The 26,199-nt window shown below is 41.3% G+C and overlaps 1 protein-coding gene across 2 annotated transcripts in view; it reads left to right on the top strand.

The window, feature by feature from the left end:
* The window catches only part of LOC117805038 (ankyrin repeat and BTB/POZ domain-containing protein BTBD11-A), a 302,242-nt gene that overhangs the window by 250,729 nt on the left and 25,314 nt on the right, over positions 1-26,199 (top strand). The window contains exons 3-8 of one of the 2 annotated variants that reach the window (XM_034673593.1): positions 303-528; positions 9,730-9,882; positions 12,840-13,005; positions 18,962-19,051; positions 22,180-22,281; positions 25,688-25,781. In XM_034673593.1, the coding sequence (XP_034529484.1) occupies positions 303-528; positions 9,730-9,882; positions 12,840-13,005; positions 18,962-19,051; positions 22,180-22,281; positions 25,688-25,781 (831 nt within the window). The remainder of the gene's footprint in view (positions 1-302; positions 529-9,729; positions 9,883-12,839; positions 13,006-18,961; positions 19,052-22,179; positions 22,282-25,687; positions 25,782-26,199) is intronic. The other variant, XM_034673594.1, reaches the window with a different exon arrangement.

The raw sequence follows: 26,199 nt of genomic DNA, 5'->3' as shown, positions 1-26,199 counted from the left end.
CAGAGCGAGGCTGGATGTGTAAGATTTAATTTGCCTCTCTGCGTGGCTCGTGTGGGCATATGTGTCTGGATAAATGAGCGATGAATCAGAGGGAGTGAAGCTCTACTTCATCACAGAAGTGCTGCTCTTACCAACATGTCAAAGGAGTGGTGCAGAAATGAATTTATGTACTCCGAGTAATGCGTAGGACATTCTGGATTTTCTCTGAGTGTAGAAAAAGATGTTACTTCCTCTCTATCTGTGTCCTCTGTTGCTCCCATGCTCCTTATGTCTTCATGTAACATATGAATACTCTCTTCCAGGTGATCTGGTGTCCCGTGCAATGCACCACCTCCAGCCGCTGCACATCAAGAACCCCAGCAACGGGACCCCAGTCCACCAGAAGACCACCACCACCACCACCACCACCACCACAGTCCACTGGGAGCCTGAAGCCCTCTACACCCTGTGTTACTTCATGCACTGCCCTCAGATGGAGTGGGAGAACCCCAACGTAGAGCCCTCCAAAGTTACCTTACAGACTGAAAGGTGAGTCCAAACACTGACCCTGGAAATTATCCTGCTTTCAATCTTTAAGTTTAGTCCAAATCAGGAAATGGTGAGCCTAAAGTCTTAGTGAAATGAATTCTGATTGGACCCAAATGTCTAAACCAAGTCCACTTTAATAAAGGGTTTCAGGAGCATAATAAACAGAATGCACATTTTCTCAGAAGAGAAGCAAACAGCTCGCTCTGGGATGTTTTTTGTCGTCTGTATTGATTATTTCTTTCTGCTTAAGGCTCATCTCCCATCTGTATGTCTCTCCACACAACTACTCTGTTTCCATGTGCTTGATTAAGAACGGGCCTCTCAGCTCTGAGTCTAATTAACTGAATATGAGGAGAGTTTAGAGCATAAGTGAAAACATCAGAACGACTGTGATTGAGTGAGAATTAGACTCGAAGATTGAAGGGGAAGAATAGGACTCAGATAAAAACCATTGAGAGTGGAAGCAGGATAGATTATAACCTGTATGAGACTGCAGAAATACTGCACAGGTGAAGACTAAAGGTATCTCCCAATGAAGTTTGGTGAACACACTTTATTACAACTCAAAGTCCACTCAGTGTTGTGTGTAAGTTTGCACCAGGAAGTCACCTTAGCTTCCCACGAGGTGAAAATGCCAGAGGTTCATGAGGACTCTTTTCACAACATGAAGAGTTATACTTTTCTATGAAGGGTCCTCCAGGATTCCTTTCCCATGGAGAAACTATGACTCATGGCCTTACTTGGTAGGAAACCCCACAGGCCATTGGTGCCCCAACAACTGCAGCAGGCAGTGTCATGTTCACACAATAAATGAACGAGTTCATGTTCATTTTTTTAGCTACATACACTGCCAGTCAAACTTTTGGAAACACCTTCTCATTCAAGGGTTTGTATTTATTTTAATTATTGTAAACCCTGTAGATTAATACTGAAGACATCAAAACTATGAAAGAACATATATGGAATTATTTACTTAATAAAAAAGTGTTAAACAAAGCAGAATATGTTTTATATTTTAGATTCTGTAAAGTAGCCCCCTTTTTCCTTCATGACAGCTTTGCACACTCTTGGTATTCTCTCAGTCCGCTTCATGAAGTGGTCTCCTGGAATGGTTTCTCTCAGTCCGCTTCATGAAGTGGTCTCCTGGAATGGTTTCTAATGAACATGAGCCTTGTCAAGAGTTCATTTGTAGAATGACTTGCCTTCTTAATGTGTTTCAGACCATCAGTTGTGTTGTTCAGAGGTAGGGTTAGCACACAATGGATAGCTCTATTTGATGACTGTTGTAATCCAGATTATGGCAAAACTAGATTATTTCATAGTTTTGATGTCTTCAGTATTAATCTACAATGTTGGAAATAATTAGAATAAATAAAAAACATGGAAAGAGAAGTGTGTCCAAACTTTTGAGTGTTAGTGTAAATATTCTTCTTCAGTAGAGCCTCCTATACTTCAGTCTCCAGCCCTTCATCACTGACATTTACTAAACTACATGACTTACTGTATTCTACCATAGAATCAAAGACAGGTATTAAGTGTAAAAGACAAGACAATCTGCAGTTATGAAAACTTAGAAACACACATCGAACTCTATAACCTGTCAGCTGGATATCTGGCTTAAGGATCTGACTTTAACCCCCCGGCTACTTGTCTCTAAAACCAGATCAGCCAGTTGGGGTCTGTCCTGATTCGTTCATAAAACTCCTTCAGATGTTCACAACAGCTGCTTCACACTTACTGCTAACTACATCTGGATTACTAGACGTATAAGTCATGCCAAATGCCTGTTGGATGCTGTAAACCTGACTTCGTTTACAGTACACACAAGACTAGGTAAGCAGTCTGGATTGTGAACGCTCAATGAACACTTGCAGCAGGTGCCACTTGTAGGTTTTGGCCCCTACCCCTCAAATGGCCTAATCTGCCACCTGACATGACCTCCTTTAAAAACACAATCAGGTAACTGAATGTTGCATTTGGACAATAGAAAGCACCATTTCTACAGCACAGGCTTCAACCTCTTGAACGTCAGACAGCCTTAAATCTAATCCGGTGTCTTCAGGAGCTTAGATTTTGTCAGTTGCTGACTTTAACACTGTGATGTGTTGTCCTTTGCTTCAGCTCGTGCTGCTCTAAATCAAACAGTGAGGTGATTTCCATCCCTGAAAAATGTTTGTGTAAGTTCAATCACGTCTCCAGAAGCATCCATCATTTCCAGCCGGCTGTAAAAACTTCAGCATTCAGCCAGCTCCTGCAGCTCTCCCTCTTTAAAGGTAAACACATCCTGTCCACCGAGCACCTAGCTGCCTCTGTCAGTTAGCGGCCCTCCCGAGCTGGAATAATCTCAGCTCTTGTAAAGGTAAGCACTGACATGCCCACTTTCTCGCACAAGTTTTTTTCGCTCCACCAGCGGTCTGTAAGATGCTGCGTTGGCCGGTTAGTGCTGACACTTTCCCTGAGCGTGGAGCAGATTGACGGGAACCTGGGGGACTTCACTTGGATGGACGGATGGACAGATATTCCAACGTCTTTCCGCCCCGCTCTGAGGAGATAAAACTCCATCCCGATGACCCAGGGGAGCGCTGGGAATGTCAGGCGGAGAGACTTGTCAGCAGGCTCTCGGGTCCCTGGAGAGAGAAAAATCTCTATTTAGCATTCAGCTGAAAGGTTGGAGACGAATAGAGAGGGCCTGAATAACACAGAAGGAGGAAGAATATGATTAACTGAGATGAGATAATCTTGAAGGATTGTTTTGTGAAGCTCCAGTTAAGCCTGTGTAAGTAGAATTATTGAAGGGGAGTAAATTGCTGTGCTACACCGGAGCTCAAGTTATTGACTACATGTCAAATTAGCTTTGGAAGAGCAATTGAGTTTATTCCTCCAGATTGTGAAGTTTATAAGAGTGCAGGGGCGTGTCTTAGCTGTGGCCTTTGGTGGCATGGGCCCCATGAAAGACCGGCCACCCCAGCAGCTATGTTTTGCTATCTGCCCGTTTCTTAAGAACTTAAGTTCAAACCAACTTATTGATGTAATTGTTCCCCCCAAAAGGCTTCAAGCTACTTTTGATGAGTCCTCATGCAACATTGAATAAAGCCCTAAAGATTTACATGTTGCTACTCTTTTGTGCAATTTTTAACGAAACACGAAACTATAGAAAGGAGCACAAGACCTGAGTGATACTTCAGGTGCTTTGACAGCAGGAACTTCTTCCAGGAACCTTTCAGGAGCTCTGTGTTTCAATAGCAAGGATCAGGGTCTATTTGATCTACTTCTTGAAGAGTCCCTGCTCTGAGGGTAGTCCTTTCCAAATGTCCTTTTGTTCCTCCCAAAGTTCACCAGAAAGGTAGAGGCAACAAAAGGGAGATTGCACAAGAGTAAATATTCCCTGTAACCTGATTTGATGAGTAAAGCTCCAACTCACATGAATTATGACTCTGTCTTATGTAGATTTTCGTATCAGGATCCTTTTTGGGTGTCAGAACTGTTTCAGGGGTTGGTCTTTTTAGGAAACAAGCTTATTAACATTAATTTACAAAGACACCAGCTGAGCAGAGAGAGGGGCAGACGGTTAGAGGCACAAAAGGGAGATTGCACAAGAGCAAATATTCCCTGTAACCTGATTGGATGAGTAAAGCTCCAACCCACATGAATTATGACTCTGTATTACATACAGTTTTTCCATATCAGGATGCTTTTGGATGTTATAAATGTTTCTGAGGTTGGTCTTTTTAGGAAACAAGCTTATTTACATTAGAAAGCAGTGCTTTGTTTAAAAAAAGACACCAGCTGAGCGGAGAGAGGGGGTGACCGATAGAGGCACAAAAGGGAGATAGCACAAGAGGAACTACTTCCATTAACTTGACATTATGTGATGAGTCAAGCTATAAACATGAATTAGAACTTGGTCTTATGAAGGAAAAAAATAATCCTATTTGGATGCTTTGGGATATTATAACTGTGTTGGGCGTTTTAGGAAACAATCTCATTTACATTAAATTATAGTGCTTCATTCACACACAGACACTAACTGAGCAGAGAGAGGGGAAGACAGGTAGAGACACGAAAGGGAGAATGCACAAGAGCAAGATTTCCAGTAATGTATTGATAATTAATACAGCTTACCTGCTGCCAACGTCAATTGGGACAACTGTTTTTATACTAAAGTTCAGCAAAAAACTTGAATACCGAGCTGTGCAAGGGACTTCATTAACCAAACAACTCTCTTGGACTAGTTCTCTATATGGCATTGGCTGGATTTGCATAATCTTCATGGGATTTCAAGCTTTGGTGGAAACAGACAGCATTAGGCCACAGGAACCATTTAGTTCCTTAAAGAGAGATGTCCTGGACCTAAAAGTTCCTGGTACTTTTGGTTTAATTGCACCTTTTTGTCAGTATTTCAAGTTGCTGGTAGGAACTGCATCGTTGTGTTAGTTTTGGCGACCCCTGTGGACAAAGAGGTACATCTTATTTCTTAGCTAACCTTGTCCTGTACATGTGTAAGTAAAGTTTGCTATCCAGAAATTGGATCCATCTTCCTTTCAAAAGTCCAAACACATTTCTGGTCTGGAACAATGGAGGTGGTAACAAGGATTAAAAAGAAGTGTATAGATGATCTTATTGACTTTTCTATATCATATGGAGGCATTAGCATAAAATTCAGTCTGTTTCAAAACTGGTAAAAGTCTCATCACAGTTACTTTAGAGTATCTTTGATTAAAGGAGACAGAAACAGTGGATCAATGCTGTCTGGATGTGTGCGTACAGGACTTCTGGACACCCCTGTGTAAGTCGTTGGGCCGGGGCACCCAAGTAAAAAATTAAAAGATACGCCCCTGTAAGAAACTCACATAAGACCAGGGCTGCATTAGATTATATTTTGTGATCTATAATTAGCAGAGATTTTCACACTGGCATCTGCTGTGTGTTGTTTACACTGCAGGCCTGCTGTCGTATCGATGGATGATGTTACCCTCAGTGTTTTTATCTCAGCCTGGGCCTCCCTCCCTCCCTCCCTCCCTCTCTCTCTCTGCAGCCTGTAATGGTTCCTGTCTTACAGGAGACAAGCTCTGCGTAAAAACAGGGGGTTTCTGAATCGCCACATTAGCCAGCCAAGTGCTAAACAGCATCGGAGACTCTTGCCAGGGTTCAAATTCTTGGCAGAATGTAGGTGTCAAGACAAAGAAAGCTCCGGGAACCGATACACAAAACATGCCGACAGGGTTTCTCCATATCTGAAAGCTGCTGCGTCAATTAAACACCAGCTTACAGACATTTTGCAGAGAGGACCAGGCAGCTTCATGCACGGTAAACACAACAGTCCCGGATGGGTTCTCTGTTTGAAGACCAGTTTTTGAGAGATTACAGTTGCCAGAGGGTCATGAGGAAAAAAGCTCCACAGGGACACTGCTGATGGATTTATAATAAGATTAAACTGACTATAACATGAGTTTACTCTATCTTAATGTGCATCAGAGACTTCTTTATGGCTTCAGAGGCCTTCAAGGAGAAATACATCTTTGTTTGGTTGTCATCCAAAGTTAAATCTGGTGATAAATAATCACTAAGGCCATAATCAATGTTTTTTTAGTAGAAAATACAGTTTTTGTTTAAAGAATACTGAATAGCTGAGTTTGTAAAGAGTGAAGAGCCTGAATGGCTAAGTGCAGTACATGGAATAAAAAAAAAGGTCAATTTGTGCTTAATGAGTACCTTGTGAAAAGAAATGTTGGAGTGGGTTTCTTATATCATTGATGTTTTTAAGGGTCAGGTGCATTAAAGGGCTGAAAGGCTGTCTGTTAGTCATCGGTTCATGAGAGTAGTGTATAGAAGGATACTTCTATGAGTAATTATTATGAATAAGACGGATTCTAGGAAGGGGAACTTCCAACAAATGAACTGCGGACGACATGACATAAGACCTATTTCCTTAATGGACTTTAATGTATTCTGTAGATACAGCCCATAAGATACTTCACCTACCAAATATGGAAAACATATATGACAGATGTCTTTTCTGACTAAGAGATGCAAGTATGTTTTATTTATTATGCTAAAGAATTGGTTCTAAAAGCTAGATGATATGATTTAAGGTATCGGATTCACTCTCCATGTATTAAAGCTACAGTGAGGATTTTTTTAATCTGGTTATGAAACCAAACAAAATTAACACTGATGTCTCTTTATGGACTACACATAACAATGAGACCATCCAAATAAAGACAGACTGTTTCTTTAAAGTTATTTTGGATGTTTGAAATCGCTGTGAGTCTAAGTGATTAACCATATGCAGCAGAAACAGCCTTTGTTTACATTGTTATAGAGGTTTTCCAAAAAATGTATACAAATAAATAAACACATAAATAAATACAAATTTTGAATAATTAAATAAATAAATAAATAGAGGCATTAAAGCTGGGGTTGGTAATCAGATTTAGATACACTTTTTGTTATACTGGTTTAAAGGATCTTTATGTCCTGATGGTAATCAATACATAATGTGTTCTTAAAAAAGACTGAAGAAAAGCTGCTATCTACAGCCGGAGTAAACCTGGGAAAACACCAACCAATCAGCCTTTTTTGGGTGCCAAAATTTTAAACCATTCAAATCCCGTCCTGCCGTTCTGCCCTCCTCCTGCGCGTATACATTTCCCCGGTGTGTACTCTGAGTCCCCGTCTCCTGCCTCTGCTTCCCCTGACTCTATTTACTGCCCCTCTCGCTCGACCTCGGGCCTGTCCCCTCTGACCTGATGAGGTGCTTTGCTCAGGACTGTAGTCCGGATCAGAGTCTAAAAAGCTCTCACCACGGGGGCTCTGACAAGCAGAAGAATGAATGACATTCAGTAAGTCCTACAGAAGTGTAGATGTATTGTAGCGTCTGTCCGGACGCTGTAGGGATGACGAGCCGGTTCATGAACATGTTGATCTTTTATAACCGGTCACTGTCGGCCGTTACCATGCCAACCAACAAAACAACAATCAATGTTTGAATGAATGAAGAACTTCTCCTCTTGTCTCTCCTCTCTCCCGCTCACACACTCTACACCTCTCCTGATGCCTTCACTGACTGTCAACACTGTAGGAATTAAGAACATCTACACTGAACACGTTTAACAAACAGTAGAGCTGTTACAGTGTTATATATGTGTTATAACTTTTCTCCTGATATCGTGTCACCAGTACAACTGGATAATGCTAGAATGATAGTTGTGAGTGCTAACAGCAGCCATGTTTGTTTGTGTTTTTAACTTTCACTATGATAATGTTTTGGTGAGGACCGGTTTTGAATCAGTCACCATCATATGGTCGCAAGTCAGCGGCGCTCGTGCATGTGAGCGGGGGGGGGGGGGGGGGGGGCGTCGTTTTGGAGGAGCTCTGAGGGAGGAGGGGAGGGGTTAGATAGAGTCATGAGGAAATGCTACATTCAAATTCATGCTAGTTTTGCGAGACTGCCAACCCCAGCTTTAAGGACAACAAAAGGGTTTTAAGAAGAAGACAATATCTATCACATCAGAGAAATTAGAAAAAGATAGCTTAAGAACATTAAAATAATAAATGAAAAAATGAATTATAAATCTATAAACAGTCAGATGATAAATTCAAATTAATTACTTAAATGAAAATAAATAAAACCCAAATAATAGATACATTAAAATGAATAAATACATTTACATATATTTGTTAAATAAAACAATGAATAAATAATAAATACATGAATTCAAATTAATTTGTTTAATTACAATAAATGAATAAATACCTACAGAAAGCAGTTATACAGTGAAGTCAAATAAAAGCAAGTCTGTAAAAGTGAGTCTTAAGAAGAGACTCTGCATGCCTGATCTCCTCAGGAAGGTCGTTCCAAAGTCAAGGAGCTCTGTTACAGAAAGTACAATACAAATACAGGACAAAAACACCAATGAGATAAGTTGTGCCACTTTAAGTGCTTTTTAACCACAGGAACTTACCCCAGGAACTCAAGACATTTTTGGGGAACTATGCAGGTTTTGACAGCAGGAACCAGGGTCTAAATTAAGTTCTGGGGTACTTAATCTCCCCCTGAAAAGCCCCTACTTTCCTAAGGTCCAGGAACTTTGGGGGCGGGGACTGCAGTAGAGATTTCTCAATCTCTCCTTGACCCCATAATGCATGTGTTAACCACAAGAAATAACCTAAGCTTGAACTTATCCATCAGTCCAAATGTGAATTATTCATGTCTATTAAAAAGTATAGGTCTTGTTGACCTCATGACCTCAGTCTGCTTGAGTTTTGATGTAAAGGAGTTAAAAGTCTGATGAATACCTGCCCTGAGTTTGGCTGCTGTTGCACTCTGCGTGAAAAGATAAACAGCCGACAGACGAACATAAACATCTGCGTGTGTTCACGTGAGAGGGAGGGAAAGTGATTTACAGGTTCTGTGATTGGAGTCCATTCACAGTCACACGCAGCAGTCCTGGAAATAAATGATGAAATATGAACTTGTCAGGCAGCAATAGCCTTTACTGATTCAGATTAAAGGAGGTAATAACCGTATTTACAGAGGTTGCAGCATCGAGATCTCTCTCTGTTCTGGAGTTCTAAATTATGATTATTGATTTCATGTAGCTGCCTTCTCTGTTATCTGTACGAGCATGTCTAATAAGAGCGTTTGTGTCTGTGTGAGAGCAGAGTCTCTATATTTAGTGATTTATTCACTGAGAGGAACGAGCACTCAGTGGATTTTAAACCTGACAGCGTGTTGGAAAGGAGTATAGTATAGTTTGACACAGAAGTTACATTCCTCATGATGAAATCTACATTTTTAAATCAGTGTGGACGCACAATATCTTCAGCAAAACATGAATTCATGCCAACATTTTAAGTGTACATAGAGTGTACATATAAACTCTGACAAACTCTGCGTTTCTCCTTCATCAGGTCTGTTTTGATCAGATTTGATTGACAGCCACCCGACATCACAAACCCCAAACTGTCAGCACATCCTGATTTAAGTGTTTTTAAGTCCTGGGTGCTGAATGTAGGAGTATCATCTTGTTCCCAATGGAGCCCCGAACCGCTTCAAACCGGAGAGAAGTGCAAAAATAAAACATATAAGACTCAAAACTATCTTTACTTTGATAGAAATGTGAGTTATATCTATCAATCAATAACGAATAAGACATTTTCACCCACCCTGAGCTAACAAACCTCTGTCTCCCCCTGCAGGCCGTTCCTGGTACTGCCCCCTCTGATGGAGTGGATCCGAGTGGCGGTCGCACACACCGAGCATCGGCGAAGCTTCTCTGTGGACAGCGATGACGTGAGGCAGGCGGCCAGGCTTCTGCTCCCCGGCGTGGACTGTGAACCCAGACAGATAAAGTAAGGATAGGACGCTTTCTACGAAGACTTGACGTTAGCATTTAAGAGAAGTAGGGGAGAACGGGGTTGGTTGTCACACGGGTTGGTTGGCACACTTGTTATATCTCGCCACCAGAGGGCGCTGTCTCTCAAATTGGGGTATGGACATTTCCAGAATTAGGATCAGAGCTCACCTACATAGTCTTCTCTGGAGTAAGACAGCTGAACTTGAGGTGAGAGGACTTTTTGTGTTTTTCATGTCAAATTGTAAATATTCAGCTCCTCAGTATTTTTCTTCTTCTAGGCTTTTAAACGATGGGTTTATAACAAAACAAGTGTTACCCTTACAAAGTGTGAGGGGAAAGCTAGAGTTTAGATTTTTATAAGCTAGCTAACTACTTGTAAGATGGTTGTTAGCCTTGATGCTAGCAAAAAGTTCCAGTTGGGGTTGGTCGTCACATTCTCTTTGGGGTTGGTTGTCAGGTGTAACAACCAACCCCTATGTTGGCAAAATCATGCATGGTGAAATGAGTTGGAGTGTGCAGACCCTACATTTGCCATCACTGTAACTCAGACAGTGACTGCATGTAGTCTAGTGGAGTCGGCCATTATTGTTCGGCCTATTTGTTTTGTTCTTTATGTTGTTATATAGGCTGGCCTAAAGATGTGTTTCCTGTTTATGTTCCTTGCTCATTTTATGTTAAAATGCATTAAGTTATGTAGGCCTATCACTTGTCAGTGCAATTAAACTTTCAAATTTTTGAATTTTTGATTTTTTCCTTTGAAATACCATTGTGACAACCAACTCCATAGTGTATGACAACCAACCCCATAGTGTGTGACAACCATCCCCATAGTGTGTGACAACCATCCCCATAGTGTGTGACAACCATCCCCATAGTGTGTGACAACCATCCCCATAGTGTGTGACAACCATCCCCATAGTGTGTGACAACCAACCCCATAGTGTGTGACAACCAACCCCATAGTGTGTGACAACCAACCCCATAGTGTGTGACAACCAACCCCATAGTGTGTGACAACCAACCCCATAGTGTGTGACAACCAACCCCATAGTGTGTGACAACCAACCCCATAGTGTGTGACAACCAACCCCATAGTGTGTGACAACCAACCCCATAGTGTGTGACAACCATCCCCATAGTGTGTGACAACCAACCCCATAGTGTGTGACAACCAACCCCATAGTGTGTGACAACCATCCCCATAGTGTGTGACAACCAACCCCATAGTGTGTGACAACCAACCCCGTTCTCCCCTAAACATGCAAAAGACTTTCTCAGAGAAGTGGAAGAAAAAGGTCAGATTAAATCTTCACACAATCATGTCAGAGTACATTTTTGTCTCTCAGTGTAAAGTGTAAAGTCTAACTTGTGTTTATGTCAAACTTCTAATTGGTATCCTTAGATTTAGCATCAGTTTCATCTTCTTAACTGACTACAGTATCCGTTCTGTTAGCTTCATGACTCAGGGAAAATCTTCTCTCTTCATGTTTCTGTCTCACTCACAGCCTTCCCTCCACCTCTCCTCCCTCTCTCCGTCACAAACACTCCTGCAGTCATGTAGCCGTGCACAGTGTTTGTCAGAAAGCAGCTCAGTCAGTGATTTTCTGTTGGTGTCAGTAGGTTAAGAGTCTTATCACATTTGAAAAGCATGCAGATAAATAAGAAATGAATCACTCACAGGTGTGGATCTTAAATTAATTCTCTACATATGTTGGATAAATCGTGGAATAACATTGGACGAACATCAAGAACGAGTTCCTCTCCGACCCTGCTGAAGTTTCAGCTGTGACAGCTGCTCGCAGCTTGGATTAAGGAGCTTTACAGGAGACATGAGTGGGTAATAATGAGTCAGAGCAAAGCCTCACCTGGAGAAAAGCTACTTTAGGAAGTGAGGAAGGAACCAGAGCAGAGGGTGATTTTTAAAAGTCTAGTTTCAGAGAGAGACAACTTTTTAACCTCTCTTATATTATCTATCTATCTATCTATCTATCTATCTATCTATCTATCTATCTATCTATCTATCTATCTATCTATCTATCTATCTATCTATCTATCTATCTATCTATCTATCTATCTATCTATCTATCTGACTGACTGACTGACTGACTGACTGACTGACTGACTGACTGACTGACTGACTACCAACATCCATCCATCCATCAAAACCAACAATCCTTTCATCCCTCCATCCAAACATTCATCCTTTAAACCATCCATCCAATTAACTAAACATCCAACAATCCATCCATCGGTCTAATTAATCCATCGATCCAAACATCCATTCGTCTATCCAACTTTTTATCCATCCATCTATCCATTCATCTATCCATCCTTCCATCCATCTTTCCATCTATCCTTCCATCCATCTTTCCATCTATCCATCCATCTATCCAACCATCCATCCAACCATCCATCCGTCCGTCCATCCATCCATCCATCCATCCATCCATCCATCCATCCATCCATCCATCCATCCATCCATCCATCCATCCGTCCGTCCGTCCATCCATCCATCCATCCATCCATCCATCCATCCATCCATCCATCCATCTATTCATCCAACCATCCATCCATGCATCCCATACATCCATGCATCCATCCATCCATCCATCCATGCATCCCATACATCCATCCATCCATCCATCCATCCATCCATCCATCCATCCATCCATCCATTCATCCATCCATCCATGCATCCATTCATCCCATCCATCCATCCATCCATCAATCCATCCATCCCTCCCTCCCTTCTGTGGTCTCTTGTGTCTACTGAACAGCATAATAATATCTACAGTTGAACCCTCACAGATAAAATGGGGACATAATTTGAACCCTGACCTTCTCTGAATCTTGATGAGGTCAACAGTTGAAGATGTTGGTTCTCCTCTTTGGTCTGCTGTGAGAAGTATAACAAACATAATCACTAAATTGATTTTCTGTTTCTACCTGCAGAGCGGAGGATTGTTTCTGTGCCACCAGAAAATTGGACGCAGCGTCCACAGAGGCCAAGTTCCTGCAGGATCTGGGCTTCAGGATGCTGAACTGTGGACGGACAGATCTGGTGAAGCAGGCGGTGAACCTGCTGGGTCCTGACGGCATCAACAGCATGAGCGAACAGGTCCGACACACACACTCCTACATTTACAGTCCACAGCATTCACACACCTACACAGGGATAGTGGAGAGTTAAACACAATGAATCGTGAAGTATTACCTGGCAGTGTGTCCTGTTCACACACACGCTGAGCAGCGGGCTGCTCCTCATGAGTCACTGACAGTGTGTTGAGTTCTTCTGCCGTGATGCAGCTTTTCAAAATCACTCTATTTACAGGAAAACTTCTTTCTCTGTGTCCTTGGGTTTTAGTAACGTAGCAGCAGTGAGTATCAACCTTTCCATCTGAACATCGTCACCTTTAGAAAAATAAATCTGTGACAGACAAAACGCTTCACTCAAGGATTCATAATGTTTACAAATCAAAGCTCCATAGTTGCAATAAATAGTGGAAGGAGCTTCACAGATTTTGGTGAATGCCTTTTAATTTTTTCAAGGATACTTTTATTTTCATCTGGATCCTTCAGTTCTGACTTAATCATATCTTTTAGCTTCTAGATCCAGCAGCAACCTCTGAAGTTCATTTTTGATCAGATTTTTTTAGAAGTATGTAGAAAAGTTTGTTATTCCTTGTGCTGATACGAGAAGACTAATAGTGATACCTGTTCTTCTGCGGTTGGTAAGAAGTGCACAGTTACGGCCAAATTCCACCAGATCTGTGTCCGGTCAGATCTGTCACGGCACCAGATCTGATAGGTTTCTATTCTAGTCAATGTGTTAGCTTCCACTGGATCCGCTCCATTGCGTTCAGGCTGTGTCTCTGATCCAGAGGGCTCTGACCTGCTGGATCAGAGACTTTTCAGAGACCTGCAGGATGACAGAACACGATGCATCTATCTCTGGAGTCCTTTAACGGCCAAATTCCACCAGATCTGTGTCCGGTCCGTCTCCAATCCGTCACAGCACCAGATCTGATAGGTTTCTATTCTAGTCAATGTGTTAACTTCCACTGGATCCGCTCCGTTGCATTCCAGCTGATCCGGCAGGTCTGAGCCCTCCGGATCAGATATGCAAGACTTCTATTTTTGCCGGACGCATCAATCTCAACAGAGCAGATGGAGCGGGACAGGAAGTCAGGTTTCACCAAAACAAAATGAAAACATCCGGTTAATTTTCAGAATAAAACACTCTGTGTTATCACCAGATCGTATTTCACTTAACTACAACAACAAACCAAAGTCATGATGAGCGGAGCCAGGCCTGGAGTCTACAGGTCAGAGGTTTTCAGAGGACCAGAAAGACAACATGGATGAGGAGAGGAGGAGGAGGAGAATCCTTGATTCAGTAATTACAGTGAGAAAACCTCGGTCACATGACTCCAGCTGTACGGCAGTCCTGCTCTGTGCTGCGTTCTGAAAACGGATCAGACACGTATCTGGTGGAAGTCCCGGGTTATACTTACAAGACAGAGAGAGGAATGCTAATGACTTCTTCTATCATTCCATTTTGAAGGTACAACAAGTGGTTTTGAATCAAATATCTTAAATAATCATGACTTGGTTCCCATGAACATTTAGTCCATTATTCTTTATCACAATTTTTAATCCGAACCAAATGTTTAAGGTAACCAAAGTTTGAAAGGTCTTGAGTTCATGGATGAGGAGAGGAGCAGGAGAATCCTTGATTCAGTACTTACATCAGGAAGACCTCGGTCACATGACTCCAGCTGTCCAGTGGTCCTGCTCCGTGCCCCGGAACCAGTGGGTGCTGATGGATGAGAGAGCACTGAGCCAGACCGCACAGATCAGAGACAGACCAGACAGGGATCTGGTGGAAGTCCAGGGTTAGGCTCAATCAGAAACTCTTTAAACATCTCCATTAAGATAAGAAGTGTCCACACTGCTTCTTCTGTCCTCTGTACAGCTGAGTCGTGAGTTTGGTCTTCTATTTGAGGAAACACAAAGGTTTAATGTCCTCCACAGCTCTTCTCAGGTTGATTCATTCCCTTTTAGCCGGATTATTTGACCGAGACTGACAAGAATTGGTCCTCAGTATTTACAGCTCCTCACAGGTTTAAACATTTGTATTGATTGACGCTTACTTCCTCGCTCCTCCCATAAATAACAACCCGCGGTGACATAGCACACAGGACTTTATTCTCTTGTAAACCCAGCTAAACGGGACCAGAGAGCGTTAAAGGAGCAATCAAATAAAAAGCTGTGTTTCTGTCATAACCGCTGTGAGGCGTTCAAAATCATCCCAATAACCGTAAAGAAGCAGCGCCTATCTCTCTCTCTCGATCTCTGCTTATTAAGTGGACCAGGAAATGTTTGAGAATGAATCACCATGAAGGGAAATCTTTGTGTTATGAGCCGCTCGTTAAAGGCCTTTGTTGAACGTAACGGCTCAGATCAGACATACGGTTGATTCCTGCTCCATGAAACTCACCCTTGTTGCTTTAAAACGGTCTGACGAATGTAGAGAAACCCACCGCCATAAAGTTCTTTTGTTATCTCTCTCTCCTGCTTTAACTCTTCACCCTGCAGCTCCGAGCATAATGTGCGTGGGCTCGCCGGGCTCAAGAGAGCGCTCTCTGCATACGGTGGCGTGCAGGAAATGTAAGAAGTTAAGAGTTTCACAGCCCACCTTTACTGCTCGTGTCATTTGAAAGAAGTTATGGTTATGTCAGGGAAATTCAAACATTTAGAAACTTCTGCAAAGTCTCTGATTGATACGGAGGACATGGGCGCTATATTTAGAACGCAGACCTCTGAGCGTGCGCAAAGGGCACTTCAGAGTTGGTCCTGACAGGATGGTGATTTAAAGAACATTATGTAAAGTAAGAGTTGCAGACTAAATGATTTCTTGTAGGTTTCTTTTCCGGCTAACGAGCACAGCTGCCGGCGAGCCCCTCATAGAGATGCTAATGGTCTCTTAAGGGTTTTGCTGATTGCACAGAAATCAACATTTTTCACGGTACAGTTAGGAGGAAGGAGCGAAGACTCAGCTCCAACAACACGAGTGAGAGCGAATCAACACGCTCGAGTGCACTCCACCACACTTCATTTATTTAGGTGTTGAAGTCAACAGAAACAAATTAAGGACAGGACGGCTCTTCAGTCGAGTCATTTGTTCATGCAAATATCAGCAAACACTTGAGCGCTGAGAAAACAACCGAGGACGTTATTCTTCTCTGAAGAGTGCAGCAGGACTCTGACGCCCCTGCTCCCTCTCACCCTGAAGGGATTCCCCACTAAACAACAACTCACTGAACTTCATCCTGCTTATTTCATGGTCACTTACTCTCACAGTGAAAGCTGCGTCCAGAGTCACAGTAGCTGTTAAATCTGCCTTCTTTAAATGAGCTAACTTAGCTGTTATTATTGAAGTGAACTTTTCCTCTGGTGGTGAGGTAAAACACGGTGAACATGAGTCAGAGATCCTGATTGAGTCAGTCTGTGACATTTCCCTGTTCCATTATCAGTTCTTAAACACGTCACACTGTGAGCGATAAGTCAAAGCCTTCAGTTTCAGTCTCTTTAACCTCTTCTGTAATTTCTTTTGACTCTTTTCTTTTCATAAAATCAACAGGACGTCGATTAGACTCCATTTACATCATTGGCTTCATTCTAAACCACCTACTGTTCTTGTAGACCGTACTGACTCGGCCAAAATGTAGTATTTAAATAAAAAGTGAAAGTCTGCAGTAATCCAAAAATACTCAGATGTTGTACTGATTCAGAAAAAAATCCTCAGAATGCAACAGACCAGTCCCTCTCCCACGTACTATTTCCCACAATGCACAGTGCTAACCTTCATCTGGGTGGCACCAAGCGGCAACCTCCGGTCTAAAAATATGAGTTAATGCGGAAGTGTTAAGAGCTGCAGTTCATCGAGGATCCGCTTGAGGCTGGCTCCAGAAGTACCGGAAGTCACATACACATGAATGGGGAAAAGACGATCTTTGCAGCATTAATAAACATGTTTACAGCCTGGTACAAAAGATGAGTGTAGTCTGAATTGCTAATTTCTCGATGTCCTCTCACTGTGAGGGGGGTGAATTTTTTTCTAATTCTGCAATTTCGAAGATATTGAGATTACCAGTCTTCCAATGAGAGGCACAGCTGCCTGTGGGAACACTGCAGCTTTTGGCTAGGAGGCTCAAAGCCCGCCTCTTTACGTCACACTGGCTCGACAGAAGCAATATGGCTGCCGCAGCCGATTGGTCTCAAAACAGCTCTTCAGAAACAGATGTCACGGATACTACGTCCATATTTTTTACAGTCTATGGGTGGCACTCAGTTTATAGGTGCATCACTGCCAACTACTGTGTTGGAGTGAGGAACCATAGAATGTATAAATAATGGACGTAGCATCTGTGATGTCACCCATCTGTTTCTGTAGCCCTTATTTGAAGCAGATCGTCAGCAGGTGCCATATTGGAAATGCTGAACTTCACCTAACTTCATCTGAGCTAGTGTGAGGGAAAGAGGCGGGCCTTTAGCCTTTTCGCCAACAGCTGCAGGGTGCCTGCCTGTCAATCAAGTCAGCCATGGGGCGTTGGTGGCCTAGCGGTCTAAGCGCCCCACATACAGAGGCTACAGTCCTCGTCGCAGGGGTCGCCGGTTCCATTCCCGGCCAGTCGACCATTTCCTGCATGTCTTCCCCCGCTCTCTACTCCCCACATTTCCTGTCTCTCTTCAGCTGTCCTATAAAATAAAGGCAAAAAGGCCAAAAAATGAATAAAAAATATCAAATCAGCAATGCCCTTATTTGGGCAAAACTCATAAGTTTAATATCTTTGAAAATAACGACTTGTGTGTGCTGATGGAGAAATGAGCTCTTCAGACCTGAACTGTTTTTTGAACCAGGCTGTAAACATGTTTATTTCTGCTGTAAAGATCGTCTTCTTTGACTTGGTGTGTATGTGGTTTCCTGTGTTTCTGCAGCCAGCCTCAAGTGGACACTTGATGAACTGCAGTTTTGAGCACTTCCACACTGGCTTCATATTTTAAGGCCGGAGGTTGCCGCTTGGTATTAAAGGGGTATGAACAAGCGGCAACCTTAAGTCTCAAATATGACGCCAATGTGGAAGTGCTAAAAACTGCAGTTTATCGAATGTCCACTAGAGGCTGGCTGCAGAAACACAGGACAACACATACACACCAATTCAAAGAAGACGATCTTTACAGCAGAAATAAACATGTTTACAGCCTGGTTCAAAAACGATTTTTGGTTTGAATATCTCATTTCTCTATCGGCACACACTTTAACAGTCCATTTGATTTACTGTGAAGTAATGTGAAAGAAACGCAGGTGAATGTTCTCAACAAAGGCAATGCACATCTCAAAGGCTAAATCTAATTCCATATACTCCACGTCTTAACATTTTTCAAACCATAAGTGGATGATACAGAAGTGGTTTTGTCATCAGCATAGCCGTTGTTTACTGACGCTTTCCAAAACAGAAAACTAATGACGCCTTGAACAACATCCTGAAACACAGATTCAATAGAAGGGTCACACTATCGTCTGTCTTATTATATATTTAACTTCTGTTTGCACTGTGTTTATTTCACCTTGTTTTGACCTTAATTGACTTGTTTGAATCATTTTTAAAGCTAGTCTTTTATAATAATTGTTAATGATTTCTTTTAATGTGTGTTTGTTGACCTTTGTAATGATTCTAACGTCTTGTTTGAAGCACTTCAATTGCCTTGTTGCTGAAATGTGCTTTATAAATATACTTGCCTTCAAACTGAGTTTAACAGATCACAGTGCATCCTGCATTCGACAGCATAATGAAGTAGGTGTTTGTAGCTTAAAAAATTAATAACAAGGAGAGCAGGTAAAGACAGAAGCAGCTTTATTTCTGTATCATTCTGAAATAAGAAGCAGAAATATGAAGTGAATAAATATGAAAACTCCTTCAAGAAACCCTCACCAACTTTCCCGTCCTGCTGAAGTTCTCTACAGAAATCAATAACGCACTCTAACCTTCCTCCCGCCTCCCCTCCCACAGGGAATGACCCCGCTCATGTACGCCTGCGTCCGCGGCGATGAGGCCATGGTCCAGATGCTGCTCGACGCTGGAGCCGACATCAACAGCGAGGTCAGTGTGCAGGACGCATCATCAGCTCAGGACCACATGTTTATGATTTCCACATCACAGTTTTTGTTGAAACATTTACATTTTGTTGTTGTTGTTGTTGTTGTTGTTGTTGTGTATCAGTGAAAACGATTTGTGTCGCTCTCTCCTCCCCTCTCTCTGTCTTCATTGTCTCACCTGCTGTCGGCATGCCCTCTGTTCTCCTGGCAGCTCATTACATGAAGTGCACCGATAAGCGATGAACGAGCATCATTTGCATAGTAACAATGATAGTTTGTCTCTACATGGCTGCAGAATAATAATCCTCTGATAGCTCCTAAATGCAGTTTGCTTTACACCACACGAGTAATGCATTACTGATGTACGAGTGTGCACTAAGTGTAACTTGCTCCCACAGTCTGCGCATCAAGCATGAACTTTACTGCACTTATTTAAATTGAGTTGAAGCCCTCTGGTGATAAATCCTGCTAATGTGTCTGCAGTGTGATTGTTTGTGTTGCTCTGTCTTTAGAGGTTATAGAATATTATATAAACTCAACACTGACCTTCCTCCATCGCTGTGACCTCTCTGTCGTCTGTCGTGATCGCTCCGGTGGTTCGGTGCCTGTTTGTAGTGAAGGTGTGTTGACTTTAAAACAAAGAGTTACCTGATGAACCGTCTCAGGGTTTAATACGATCAATACACATTTAAAGGAGTAGTTCACCCAAAGTACAAAACTAGGTTGTGTTACATTCTGTAGCCAAGTTTGTTGCCGTAAGGCATGTTACCTTATTGGACTTAGCATCATTATATTACCGGACATATCTTTACAATTTGTTTTGCCACATTACGTTACATTGTTCCCTTCATAAAGTCACATTACAATCACCTCATGTTGTTACTTTACTTCACATTATGTAACATAGCGTTAAGTCTGATAACCTTATCGATCATTAGGTTATCTTATCTCACATTACCTTTTGTGACCTTGTCATGACTTTTTCTTATGTTGCATTTTACCACATTATATTACAGTAAGTCATTATATTTAGTTATGTTACCTTGCGGAACCCCTTATGTTACGCTACCTGGTTTGATATTTGAGTTATGTTACCATATGTTACTCATCATTTTGGTGCCTGATGTTTTGTTATGTTACGTTATGTTTCCCTCCATAATGTCACCTTTTGTTACCTCATGTATGGCTACATTATGATACGTGACATTAGGTTATGTTAAGTTACCTTACATTAAGTTGCGTTAGTTTCAGTTACATTACATTTAGTTACGTTAAGTTACATTAAGTTACATTAAGTTACATTAAGTTACGTTAAGTTACATTAAGTTACGTTAAGTTACGTTAGCTTCAGTTACATTACATTAAGTTACATTAAGTTACATTAAGTTACGTTAAGTTACATTAAGTTACATTAAGTTACATTAAGTTACATTAAGTTACGTTAAGTTACATTAAGTTACATTAAGTTACGTTAAGTTACGTTAGTTTCAGTTACATTACATTAAGTTTAGTTAAGTTACGTTATGTTAGGTTAGCTTCAGTTACATTACATCAAGTTACTTTAGTTTCAGTTACTTTACATTAAGTTAAGTTATGTTAGGTTAGTTTCAGTTACATTCCATCAAGTTACTTTAAGTCCCGTTAAGTTACGTTAGTTTCAGTTACTTTACGTCAGGTACGTTATGTTAGGTTAGTTTCAGTTACATTACATTAAGTTACATTAAGTTACATTAAGTTACGTAATGGTAGGTTAGTTTCAGTTACATTAAGTTACGTTAAGTTATGTTAGTTTCAGTTACATTACATGAAGTTACGTTAATTTACGTTATGTTAGGTTACGTTACATAAGTTTACATTACATTAGGTAATGTTATGTTACGGTAAGTTAAGTCACATTATGTTAGGTTACGTTACATTAGGTTACATTAGGTTGCATTACATTGGATAACATTAGGATATGATAGGTTACATTTCATAAGGGTTACAGTAGGCTACGTTAAGTTACTTCAAGCTACTTTACACTACAATACGTATTGTACTTGAAATTTCATAGTTAGGTTACGTTTCGTTATGTTACGTAATATTGCTTAATGCAACTTTACGGTTCACTTCATGTCATTATATTGGCAAGTGATGTGTAGTCACAGTAATGTAGATGTTGTGAAGATGTCAGAGCTTCATCTGCTGCTGAAAACATTAATTCTTCAACTCGCAAATTAGTTTTACTTTCTACAAACCCTGGAGGTGTAGTCGGTAATGACCCAATCCACTCTGTATTTGATCGTACATAGAAATTTAAAAACCTCAGCATTTAAAACTCTTAATATCTGTCTGCAGGGAGAGAACGTGTCTTTGTTGTTGTACTTTGGGTGAACACAGATAAAGTTAAACATTCTGATAAAACATCCTTCAATGTGAAACATTCAGTGAAACTCCAGAGTCAGGATATTTTAAGCCTCTGCAGTCAGTGATGCCCTCTGCTCCTGCTGAACTGCCTGCTATGATAAAGTGATTTATTATTCATAGCTGCAACACAAAAACACTAACAGTCCCACTGTTGTTTAGCGTCAGAGCTCTAATGAAATGTGACATTACATTAAGCGTCTGTTGGAAAAGAGGCCTCCTCCAGGCGACATTTAGGAATCATTTCTATAATTTACTGGGATATAAAGCCACTTTAGAAATCACAGAACAACATCGGGCTGTGTGGCGGCTTTAATTTTACCCTGACGCCGCTTTGTTCATGAGTCAGCACCACCCGTCTTGACAGTGTTTGTAGACCTTGCCAATGTTGTGTTTTCCCTCTGGTTTCATTCCCCTTTGAAATGAAACACTTTTTAGAGAGCAGATAGCGCAGAGTGTGGTCAGACAGCCGTGCCCGGGCAGATACACTCCGACGTGGAGCCTGAGGATTGAGACGAGAGGTTTTTTAGGAATCACGCTGCTCCAGATTTTCTGTGAAACTCAACGAGGAAAATGTCCCTCTGCCATCCCGCCCTCACTTTGCTTACACTCCTCCTCCTGCATACTGCTTCTCGCTACCTTCCTCCCTCCTCCCTCCCCCCTCCCTGAGCTGTGAATGTTAATGGCTGTATAAATCTCTCTCCCTGAACTTCACCTATGACTTCCCAGGTGCCAAGCACAGTAAACAAGCACCCCTCAGTTTATCCTGAAACGCGCCAGGGGACGCCTCTCACATTCGCCGTGTTACACGGACACGTCCCTGTCGTGCAGGTAGTGACGTTTATGACCTGTACACATTAACCTGTGGCCCTAACCCTGACCTTTGTACCATAATGAGGATATAATGCTGATGATTATTATTATGGTGCTCCATAATAATAACTATAATAACTCCACATGTCGTTTTGATTTCTCCCTCTTTATCCTCCTTTAGCTCTGATGATCTCTGTCATGTTCAGAGACTCACCGCAGCATCATGCTGCTGCCACGCCAGAAAAGAACCAATCAAAACCTCAAGATGTTTCTTTTGTAAATAAGAGCTGTTATATATTATAATATTCCACCTTATATAAAACGATCAGCCATGACATTAAGACCTCCTGTCAAGCGCTGTGTAGGCTCCCCTCTCCTCAGCTCCAGATATGCAGACTCAGGGACTCCCCGAGACCTCTGAAGACCGTTAGCAGCAGATCCTTTAAGTCCTGGACTTTGTGAGGTGGAGCCTCAATGGATCAGACTTCTTTGTCCAGCACATCCTACATATAAGCTGGATTGAGAATTGAGAAGATCTGGGGAATTTGGAGACCAAGCCAACACCTTGAACTTCTTGTCTCAACTTCATTCATTGCTCCTCACACACATCACTGAGTCCTGGCTATCAATGACCCTGTCACCAGTTCATGGGTTTTCCATCTTGGACCTCTTTCAGTGGATACCGGCCCCTTGCAGACGTGGAAAAACTGCACAAGAGCTGCAGGTTTGGAGACACCCTGACCCAGTCTTCCAACCATCACAGTTTGGCTCTTATCAAATAACTCACAACTTTAAACTCGCCCATTTGTTCCTACTCCAACACCTCGACTCGACAGACCTGTGAGAGGTCATAGTGTCATGGCTGACCTGTGTATATTTCTAAAACATGAAACCCTTGTTTTGAATGAGGAAAGAACAGAAAATCTAAGATATACATCACATTTTCATGACTTGAAGAAGAGTCATAAATGTATGACTTTATTCTTATAAATTTAAGAGATTAAAGTCATTAATTTCTAAGATTAGAGTTGTAAGAGAAGAATTCATAAATGTGTGACTGTATTCACATTAATCTACAAGATTCAAATTTACATTTATGAAAATGAAGTCTAAAATGTATGAAACTAAAGCTGTAAATGAATGACTTTATTCTTGTTACTTTAAGACAGGGGTTCCCAAACTTTTTCCTGTGAGGGCCACATAACTTTTCCCTTCTTTGATGGGGGCCGGGTTCAGTTTGTAACAGAAAAAGTGTGACGATCGCAGGGGTGCCTAAACGTAAAACATTTATTGTTTTCCAGAAAGCCACACATAACCAAATATTAATAACCCTTTCCGGGATCTTCACAGAAAAAAAAGTCAGGAAATCAAAAATAACACTATTAATGAAATAAATATTAACCAAATAACCGTCTCTGGTAGGCTATTGTTCAGGGGGCCGGGCCAAATGTGCCGTATCCGGCCCGCGGGCCGTAGTTTGGGGACCACTGCTTTGAGAGATTAAAGTCAGCAATTTCTAAGATTAGAGTTGTAAGAGAAGAATTCATAAATTTGACTTTATTCACATTAATCTACAAAATTCAAACTGTGAATTTATGAAAATAAAGTCAGAAATTTAAAAAATGAAGTTGTAAAAGAAAAAAGCTGCAAATTAATGACTTTATTCTTGTAACTTTCAGAGAATGAAGTCAATAATTTCTAAGACTAAAGTGGTAAGAGAAGAATTTGTAACTTTATGACTTTATTCACATTAATGTACAAGATTCAAACTTTGAATTTATGAAAATAAAGTTACAAGAATAAAGATGTAATAGAAAAAAACACAGAAAATATATTTTATTCTTGTAAGTTTTCGAAAATAAAGTCATACATTTCTGAGATTGAAGTCAAAATTTCAAAAAAATTCATTTGTAAAATAAAAGTTTCAAATTTGTGACTTTATTCTTCTGAATTTACAAGATTCAATTCCTAATTTATGAGGTTAAAGTCGTCAATTTACAAGAAAAAAGTCAGGAGAGAAAAATCCATAAATACATGACTTTATTTTTTTAGATTTAGAGGATTCATCTCATAAATTTAAGAGGAAAAAGTTGTAAATTTATGGGATTAAAGTTTGGAGAGAAAAATCCTTAAATTTATGACATTATTTTTTTAGATGTAGAGGATTAATCTTATAAATTTAGGAGGAAATAGTCGTAAATGTATGAGATTAAAGTCGTAATGTTAGGACAACAAATTTTAGTTTAATGAGAAAGAAATCATAATAATTACAGACTATGGTTCATCTATCTGTAGCTGGAACAACATAGAGGGTGATTTCAGAAGAGAAACCAGCTGTCTGCTCTAAAATAAAGAACATGGCTCATCTAAAGAAGTTAGACTCAACAGCTGAGGACAAACAGAGTCTGCAGGAGCATGCACAGGATGCCTGTTAGCCTGCCTCTCTTTATATCAGACAGTTCTCACACATCGATTCAGAGTCTTGATTCTGTGGAGCTGATGAACTCAGAGGAGTAGAGATAGAGTAACCTTTACTACAAGATGCTCCATGTTCACAATTTCAGCTCAGGCGGCTGGATGCTGCTCTTATGATCTGTCTCTTTAAAGTAACACAGACTGAAATTTAGACTTTATTCTCATGGATTGAGACATGACAACTCTCTTCCCAATTATCAGACCACAAAATGAATCTTTCATTTTTCATTTGTAGTCAGTAATAATGATAAAATGGAGATATCTGTTCTAGGTGGATAAACTGAGCCAATCATGTTTCTCTGGCGTGGCAGCATCATGTTCCTGTGGCAGATTTTACAGATGAAGTTTGTTTTGCATACTGTATGTTCTTCAGATGTATAGATGAGTCACTCAGGCCCCTATTTCTGAATCTGAGGGGCCGGTCCTTCAGCTGCAGGGAGAGGAGGAAAAAAACAAACAGCACAGAGCTCACACACAGCTGCAGGGATGCCATGTCCCAGTGTTTCTGTTCATTTCTGATACATAATTCATCCAGTTGCTGTAGTTATTGCTCAGGCTGACACTGGCTGGAAGCTTGATGAACAACGTCGCCCTCAGGATTTTTTCAATAATTAATCTCCACCAATGCAATCAGAGTTTTTGGAGGGACAGAGAAAGACACCATTTTGATTCCTCCTATCTCAGCTCAGGCAAGTGTGCACCAACAATAAGACCCCCAGACAGAAGCTAATGAGGAAGTGCAGCGAGGAGTGTGTTTGGTGTCCACAGCTAGGACAACCTCTAATTGAGGTGGTGTAGCTTTCCAACAGTAGAGGCTTTTCCTCCTGCCAAGCCAGAATGTAACACCGTCTCCCCCTTGCCTGTTTTCTTCCCTCTCCTCTCTCCCTCCTGGTTTGTCCCCCCCTTCCCTCCCTCCCTCCCCCTCCACCTCCCTCCTCCCCCACCACAGTTGTTGCTGGATAATAGAGCGAATGTGGAGGGCGCCCTGCAGGATGGGGCGGAGAACTACACAGAGACCCCGCTTCAGCTGGCTGCTGCTGCAGGTAATCACAGACGAGCTGCACAGATAAGAGACATGAATATTTCACCTCCGGATTCGTATTTTTGAAACAGCCGTACCAGAGATTTGTCTTCTCATGCCTGATTTTTTGAGCTCACCAGAAGGCATTCTTACTCTGCTTTAATCATATCATTAATTCATCACTTTCAATTACAGTCTGAGAGTCAGGAAAGCTGCTTCTCACGAGTCTGCAGCGGCTTATGATAAAAAAAAGTGCTGCAGGAATTAGTCTCAGTCCTTATTTGATTGATCTGACCGGAGTTATCTGTCAAAGCAGACTAAAAGGAAGCGAGAAGACTCAGCCTGACGTCTTATATCCACATTTATTGTTTTGCTGTAAGAGATGGACGCATTATACCAACGCTTTGAGCCTTATTGCACCTGAGTGATTTTGCAGCTTA

This window comes from Notolabrus celidotus, chromosome 21 (genome assembly GCF_009762535.1).
Source record: "Notolabrus celidotus isolate fNotCel1 chromosome 21, fNotCel1.pri, whole genome shotgun sequence".
Lineage (NCBI taxonomy): Eukaryota > Metazoa > Chordata > Actinopteri > Labriformes > Labridae > Notolabrus > Notolabrus celidotus.
This window is presented reverse-complemented; position numbering and strand designations above follow the sequence as displayed.